This window comes from Cyprinodon variegatus, unplaced genomic scaffold, assembly GCF_000732505.1.
Source record: "Cyprinodon variegatus isolate N-32 unplaced genomic scaffold, C_variegatus-1.0 Scaffold464, whole genome shotgun sequence".
Lineage (NCBI taxonomy): Eukaryota > Metazoa > Chordata > Actinopteri > Cyprinodontiformes > Cyprinodontidae > Cyprinodon > Cyprinodon variegatus.
Window position 1 is genome coordinate 426526 of NW_015150917.1, and position 8914 is coordinate 435439.

The window sequence follows — 8914 nt, forward strand, 5'->3', positions numbered from 1 at the left end:
TCTGTCTGTCTGTCTGTCTGTCTGTCTGTCTGTCTGTCTGTCTGTCTGTCTGTCTGTCTGTCTGTCTGTCTGTCCCTATTAAAGGCATTTCCCAAAACAGCGCAAATTCAGCAATAGTGTAACGTAGAATGGGTAGTTCATGCTTCTAAAGCAAGTCCAAGTAATTTCTCCTTCAGATTTAAGTATTTATGTCAATGAAAGTGACAGTGTTGACAAAATGTCAAGTTATGACACCAGCATGTTTGAATAATCAAGGTTATCTCTAAAATAGACGTGATTTCACTGTGACAAATCACTCCAGAAGTCTCAGTATCATGGAAAATCAAGACAGCTTTATATACCATGCATGCCATTTTGAAAACTAGAAGTAAATAAAAATCAAGATCTGAGTATGCATTTTAATTTATAATATACTTTGCAACCGATCACAGCATTTAGTTCCATCCACCTTCCTATCAACTCAGTGTTTTTTTGTTTGTTTGTTTTTTAACAGGCAAAACCTGATATTGTTAGACATTAGCATATATTTCATACGGAATAGAAATAAAATGGCAGGGGAAAGGAAGATTGAGAGGTTTACTGTAGGTAACTGGGTTCTGTCAGGAGAAGTTAAGAAGAGAGTACAAGAAGAGTGGAAAGATGGCAGAAAAAGTGCTGCAAGTTATTTGTGGGCTCTGGTGCTATCTTTGGTTTAATCACAGTATCAGTGCAGAACATATAAATTATTTTTTCTTTTTGTTTGGGAGTGACCAAAATGGACCAGGGGAAAAATGCGGGTAGCAGAAGGACATCTTTGTTGAGAGACTGTAAAATGACCTAAAACAGGTTTTCTTTATTAGCTGTGCTTTGCTGTCATTGTTATTCCTGTGATTTCTCTGAAATCTAGCCACATATCCTCACATCAGTCAGCCATTTACTCGGAGTGTTCCAAGTACTAACACCTTAAAACTTACATTTACACCTTTATGGTGGGAAAGACTTGTAGATATGCATTCAGCTTTTGAAAAAGGGTAATTCTTTGTGAAAATATTTAACATCTACACTTGGTGGCTTAAGATAAGCAACTTAAAACAATGATCTTCTTAAGCTGTGAGCAACAACAATAACATATTTTTCTTTTGGTCAGCTTGGGTTCATGCAACTCTGTGCTGCTTTGTGCCTTTGCTTCTTTTATAATTTATACTAACATTTTCTTAGGACTATACATAGCTTTTGAAATTGAATATGTGCCAAATTATACATGGCTATATGTGGCTCCTGTTCAGCGTGGCAAACCTCTAGGTCGCTATTAGTACTCAAAGTTGTTGTTTTTGTGTGTTTTGTATTAGTTAGGGCTAAAGAAGTAGGGACTTTTTTAGGTCAGTATGCAGGAACCACCATCACCCACATTGGGGACATTTGTAAATGCTTTGAAATCACTGTCTGGCTTTGATTTGGCCTTATTTGTGATCCCAATTATGTAAACGCCTCCCCTTTTTTAATATTCTGTTAACTAATTACTAGTTGGAGTAAATGGACCTATGGCTCTACAAAAAAACCCCCATCAATTACCATGAAGTCTTTCATAGTGTTAAAAACTTACCTTTTTTTTATAATACGCAATTAAATCCCACTGTTCAAGAGGGTTTAGCATTTTTATGAAGGTTACCATAATGCAATTTTTAGAAAAAAGAAAAATAAACTAGTATATATATAGTGTAACTATGTGTATATCAACAGCATTTCAACCATTAATAGCTTAGCTTTCATGCAAGACCAATTCTTATGATCTAAAAAAAAATGGCAAACGATGATGGACTATGAATTATTACAAAAAGCAGTTATTCCAGATATTTCATTCATTTTATGAATACCTAACTTCCCTTTCTTTATCCACAGGCAGAAACTAAACCCCATTTTTGTTTCGTAAAGTAGATTATTTACTTAATAGCCATAAAGCATTCTACCCATACATTGCCAACTATTTGATACATCACTGCACCAGTATTCCTTCCAGCTTAGGATTCAAACTTCATAGAGAGCACTTATAGGAGATAAACTCAATGTTCCAGTGAAATTAAGCTGTCTACTAAATTCTGAGTAAATTGCCTTTTCATCCTGGAATCAGTCCGAGGTTTCAATGCTTTAAAGCACCCGAAGATGTTAAACTACATACGGAAATGGATTCACAGACTTGTGAAAAGCTACACTCTCTTCGTCCTCCCTCTCTGTTTGTCTGTTTGAGTCTAACTAATGGAGAGGCAGAAAAATGAGAGAAATGCAAGAGACAAGACAGCTGTATCGGATCCTCAATTAGGAACTACCACACACACAAACCAAGCTGTGTGGATAGTGATGCATGCGTGCTAACACACAGCTAAACGCAGATGGCACACATCATCCGCAAATATGCAAGATTCTCACGTATATTTGATGTACACAAAGACATCTTGAGGAGAAGTAGAAATGATGGCTGTGTGTGGATGGGAGAGGTGTTTTAGAGGACATCAAATGGTGAGAATCCATTGGCTGCTGACGTTGTTTCAGCAGGGAATGAAAACATGGATCTAAAGCTGTGAGGGCCCTCTGAGAACTGTCATTAACGCTTCAGTCAAACACACACTCAGAGCCACAGTATGCACACATTTTGTCAAGCCTGACACAAATGAGCACACTATGTTTTGTTCTAGCATACCTGCTAAAGTCTAAGCAGTTGAGAAAATGCTCCAATTTTGGCAATCATATCTAACTGGAAAGCATTTCTTTCTGTATGGATTCTAAGAATATAGCCAACTAAAAAGTGTCTACAATTGGATGACTTCCTCAGAGAACTGTCATGCTGAAGGCCATCCGTCAGCCATGGCCTGTAGCAGCACAGCAATCTCGGATCTCATGACTGACAAGGCATCATTTTTTGGCTCTGTAATGTTTGATGAAGCCAAAGAAGACTTTGATACTAAAGAATTTCAAGATAGCAAAATAAATATCTTAGAGTACAGATAAGAATACACACTGGACTAGCCAAAACCAGTTAAAAAGAAAAATCTTTGGACATAGATTTTCTCTATATTTCACTCCAGGAGCTATTTCAATGATTTTTCTTGGGGGAACATTTAAAGTAATGGAATGAGGACACGCTGACCCAAACCATCTGTCTCCAGTTCTCAGTTATTGGTATGTTTTATGTATTCTAGCAGGTTTTATGAGCAGCTCACCTTACTGACTTTAGGTGAAATGCAGGTTGATGTTATTTCAAGTCACTCCTGGTGACTGCCAGAACCCAGGAAAAAGTTCCAGTTGGGTTTAGAACAGGACATTCTGCACTCCTCTCAGAACTTATTTCATCTGCTCTTCAGCCATATTACTTCATCACTTGATCTATTATCAATACTTTATTCAATTTCCCTTCTCAACCGCAGACCTTCATTGTTGTGTGGATCAGAAAGGGTATTTATCACTGAATCAAGTCCAGAATGACACACCATTTTGGATGGTTTTGTGTTGTTGTAATTTTCCTAAGGCTGTGGGTTGATCCCCTTTTCCAAAGTGAAATGTCTGAAGGTTTGTACAAATTAATTTGATTATAACAAAAAGACTTTGGGATTTGTAAAATCAGACCACTCCAGATGTGTTTTTCCTTTTTGTCTTACTTTTTTTTTTCTCGTTTGCAGATATATATATATATTTTAGCAGAAAAAGCAAAGTAACAAAATAGGAATATTACATTGAATAACTGACTTTAGGAACATACAATACCAGAAAAAAGGATTGATTTTTCATCTTTCTTCAATGTTACAAGCTTAAGTCTATTTTATTGTCCCCAGAAAACATAGACTGATTATGAAGAGGAAAAGAAATTGAATTATATTTAAATATTTTTTTTCCACTATCAAAAATCTGAAATCGTATTGACCTTCAACACCCTTAACACGGATACCCCTACATTAAGTCCAGTCAAAAATTTGTAGCCCAAAACTATCAGGACACAAGAGTTTATTTTGCCACAGAATATTCATACTCGATGAAAGCCTCAGAGGTCGATGTCAGCACCTCTGTATCACTCAAGATCAATTTCGAGCAACACATTGGTCGAGCCGGGCACAGGGCAGGCAGAGAGCTGAAAGTAGAGGAGCAGACAGAAAGAAGCTCATGGTGATCTCTGGCACTTTTCGGTAAGACTACATGAGGGGAGTGTGGTGCAATGGGATGTAACTGCCTTACTAGGTTAATCTATAGAGTAAATGCAACAAGTGAACAGGAGTGACATGTTAAACTACTTAAGCCATCAGAGCTTAACTGAATGACTATAATGTTAGGTTCAACAGATATATGAGAGGCATCTCTGCTTTTACAACATAATAACACCCATCGAAATCTTGTCCAGTCACAGTACAGCAGTCGAACACACCATGTGCCCAGATCTTGTGTAGAGCACAGGTAGTGAGACCCCCCCAGATAGGAGCGATAGAGGAAAAAGTCATCATATTCTGCTGGAGCTAGAAAAAAATGTCTCAGTTCTGAAGTAGTATGTATTTGTCTTTATAACTACAAGCTAGTCAGAGAGGTCCCAATCACAGAATATTTAACTCAAGTGGAAAAAACGGTTAATCTGACAAACCTTTTGTCATGTACTGTCATGAAATATTGGCAAAAAGAAAGCAAATATTGAAAGATATGGTTCAAATTATATTTTGCCACAAATTATGTTGGGGGTATAGGAAACATTCAAGTAGTCAAAATGGCCTTTTTTTTTTCTTTTTCACTATGTAAAAAATGTGCATACCAAGGTTTAATGGATGCTCTATGTAAATAGTAAATAGCCTGCACTTGTATAGCTTGTCCTTCAAGTCAGGAGACTAGACCAAAGCACTTTACACTGCAACCCATTCACACATGCACAAGTTACAGTACAGCTCACAAGTCACCTTGTAGCCACAGCTGCCCTGGGGCTGACTGACAGAGATTTGAACCAACAACCCTTCGGCTGCAAGGCTAACTCCTGTGTCCAATGCCACTGCTGCCTCATTTAGAAGGGACATTAAATTTTGACAGAGTTAATTGAAAGATTGAGCTTCATACAGTACCTAGACTGAGGTTGAGGTACTATATCTAAAAACAGGAAGGATGAAACATTTCTGCATCTAGATTTGTTTTAAGCTGGTTAAGACAAGACCAAAATACAGAAGTGGTAGTAGAATTGAAAGATGGATCAAGAACACATTCTCATATTTATATTTGTGAAAAAACATGCAGAATTTTCTCTGCAATTTATAATTATTAATTAATTTATGTTGGTTTTACACAAAAAAAGGTTTTCTTAATACCAGAGATTGTCGTGATGCATGACAAAAAGTTAAAATGTTTAAAGTATGGATCCGATGCAATATTGACGTCGGAAATCAGGTGGCAATATCGGTCAAAACAAAAAACAAAAATGAGTAGTTGAATATATAAACTACAAAAAAGGCATGCTAATGTAAACACTGCTTCAATTTACTTCTGTTTAAAGTTGATGTAAACAATTGGTTTATAATACATTATTCAGTTATTCTAGTCTATACCTATTTTGTTGACTATTGTTCTTTGAGTGTTATAACTAGATAAAGCTTTTCCTAAAATGCCTCATTACAAATTATTTTAACAAAAATAGTGGTCTTGGTATTGCCATAGTGTTCCTGATGGTACTCGGGTCTTGTGTGCAGTCATTTGTGTTACTGATCCCCAAACTGCGGTCTATGTTATGAACCACTGATAATCTTTTTCTTCTCTTTCAGTTACACAAAATTAACTGGAACTATAAACTCTTCAAAATCAGTGGATCTGTAAACAGACCATGGTATTCCCAAGTGCCTAAGACTGAGGGTTGTTAATTTAAAAAATTTGACTTCTAAATAGCTGTGATTTTTTGGTCTGCCAAATTTGAGATTTTAACTGCTCATCTCCCATGTTGTATCTGATTAAAGCTTTTTGAAGCTTTTATTCTATCTTTATCTGGAAAGTCTCCTGTCCCAGAAGGATTTGATCCGAGGCTGTCAGGCAAGATAGTCTAAATTTTTCTCTCTGACAGAAGCCGTTGGCTGACAGAGAAACTCTTGGTGGTGACAACTAAATGATCTCTTCTTTATTAAACACCTCATGCTATCTTTCCATCTCTCCCTGACTACTGCACTTCCCACTCGCCTTTAGTATCTCATTTTATCATTTGACTGACTACTCTCCCTCTCCTTCCCTATTTCTCATTCCTCAGTCTCTCTCTCCTGTCTTGCTTTTCTCCGCAGCTCTTCTTGGATCCTCTTCTGTTGCATCTTTATTGAATCGTTTCTATCTGCCCATTTCCCCCACCCCCTTTCTTCTAAAAGCTCCAGCTTAGGGAGGGAATATACTTCCCTCCCTAAGCTGGAGCTATCAGCCAGTCAGCAGCTTGTCAGCCTGTCAGGCTATTTGACAGCCAACTAGTCAGTTATTGTGCAATTTTGTAAACACATTAATTAAGAATGTCTCATCCACAAAGCAAGAAAGTGATCCCAGCTGATCTCAGTCATTCAAGAATTATGTGCTGCTATTTTTCCAACCCCCACTTTATGTCTTTATCTTTTCTCTTCTTACCTGCTTCAGGTTGTGTCTCTTTTTCTATTTTGAGTACAAGTGGCCTGAGAATGGAGACTTGAGGTTCCTAACATGTGATCCTCGGTTGAATTAACAACTTACAGTCAAATGACACAATAAAGTTCTGTCCAAATAAACAATCAAGATTTTGTGATCAGCTATAACAAATGCAGCTCTCAACGTTGTGATGGTGTTTTGCTACAGAGAGGGGGTGTTGGAACTCTCAAAATAAATGGTATAATGAGAAAAAAACAAGTGGAGGACAGGAGTTTAAAAGAAGTTAAATAGTTGATCAAAATATGTAATATTAATATGAATATATAATTAATTTACTGTTTTGGTTGTTTTTTTTTATAGATATGGGAAGATTGTATCAACAAAGGCCATCTTGGACAAAAACACTAACCAGTGCAAAGGTGAGTGAGAATCAGTTATTATTATATATAGCCTCGAACATGCCTGAAAAACAGGAATGCTTATACTGGAATTGAGCCTGTATAAAAATCAATAAAAATGCAGTTCCTGTGGCAGCTTAAAGGCAAACTAATCAATGTGTTTTTCTGGGAAGGTATTTTTTCTTTCATTATTTCCTTCCGTTGCTCTTTTTGCATCTATAATCAATCAAGGCTTAAACATTGTTAGTAAAAGAAAATACTGTCTGTGTTTTTAGATTCAAGTTCTGTTCCAGGGAAAGTTAGAAATTTAATCCATTTACAGCAATCCGGATAGCCATAAAGTCTTTGTAAGCCACTAATCTGAACAATGAACTAAAAAATATATTACTTGATTAAAGCCAGAGTGGGTGATTTAAGGTCTGCTGCCTCATGATGTTAAGAGTTAAGCACTGTTTCAAAGGAGGATGTGGGTATTGTTGTAACAGGCCAAATCAAAATGAAGAACATATAATAGCCACAATGTGTTTTCAATAGTCAGTGAGGTTCACATAAGTGTCTTTTGAGAACTGTCTGCCTGATTGTTAAAGTGGTCTGAACAAAGCACTAATCAGAGTGATTGTTATCATCTGCTTTTGAAGAGACACACATATGCATGTTTTTCAGCATGATTATGGTTTATCTGCCAGGCTGTTCTCAGAAGTATATCAATCTGCTTTAGGACAACAACACAAATATCCTATAATCAGAAAGTTGGTTTTCAGCTTCAGGATCTGAGGAAATGAGATCCTGTCAGTCCTTCTGATGGGATTTTTAAATTCTTGTAGTTTGGGGGGATTCCTATTTCCTAGAATCATCCTTACCCTTACCCCATTCCTTAATGTTTATTTTAGGTAATTTCTTTTTTTATTTATTTTATATTTCTTAATAAAAATGAGTCACTACTTTAAGATGATCGGCCACCAGCTTTTACTGCTATATGAACATACAGGTGCATCTCCAAAAATCTAATTAACATTTAAGTTAGGTAATTTCTGAAATTCAGCTTAAAAAAAAAAAGAAACTTGTTCGATATAAATCTATTACGAAGTTTTACATTTCAAACTATTCATTTGCTAATTTGGATGTATATAATCAAGTCTTGGTTGGTTGTATTAATGAAACGTGGCATGGATTAGATCAGACTACAGCTATACTGATGTACTAAGGAAATCTGTTTTACTTTGATATCGTCCTTCTGATACCACATAGATTATCTGTGATACTCAGGTTTTGCATGTTTAATTTTTAAAAAGACTAAGGCAAACCATGTTAATTGCTGGTATTGCTGGTATTGGTAACTTTCGCACTTTACGCAGGTGTCAAGTCTTTGGGAATTTTGATTAGCATGTCCATTAAGCTTTTCAACAAAGCAAAGCATGTTGTAAACACTAATGTCTGGTAAAAAAAAAGAGAAAAAAAAATAGAATAGAAAAGAAAAAAAAAATGAATTCTGTACCTCTTTACTATCCCTCCAGATTCCAAAAACCTTGTTGTCAAAATGAGATACAAAATTAACGTTTTTTTCCTGAGGAGCACTTCAGGCCCCTTAGCAACGGCTGAGTATATCTTTTTTTCTGACCAAAGTAAGATGCTTCTGTCCTTGTCATTGGTTCAGGAGGGGCTGAACCAGGGATTTTAAAAGCTGTCTCTTCCCACTTGAAACATCTCTGTTTTGTGGCGTTTGAAGCTTTTGTCCATGGCTTGTAAATCTAAGCCAGACTTTTGAATAGGCTTATCCCTATTTCCTAAACTCCTTTTTAAAGGTACACTATGCAACCGGTGTTGATTTTCCAGTGAGGCTCCCTCCAGAGGGCGAAAGTAAAAGTGCACTGTCGTAAATATGCTCAGCTGTTCTCCTGGTTTCTCCGTCAAGCCAGGCGCGGTTGTTTTGAGCT

At 36.6% G+C, this 8914-nt stretch overlaps 1 protein-coding gene across 2 annotated transcripts in view; it reads left to right on the top strand.

Annotated features, from left to right (window-relative positions):
* LOC107094116 (RNA-binding motif, single-stranded-interacting protein 3-like) overlaps window positions 1-8914 on the top strand; it is a 164742-nt gene that overhangs the window by 55335 nt on the left and 100493 nt on the right. For both annotated transcript variants that reach the window (XM_015389536.1, XM_015389537.1), the window contains exon 3: window positions 6943-7001. In XM_015389536.1, the coding sequence (XP_015245022.1) occupies window positions 6943-7001 (59 nt within the window). The remainder of the gene's footprint in view (window positions 1-6942; window positions 7002-8914) is intronic.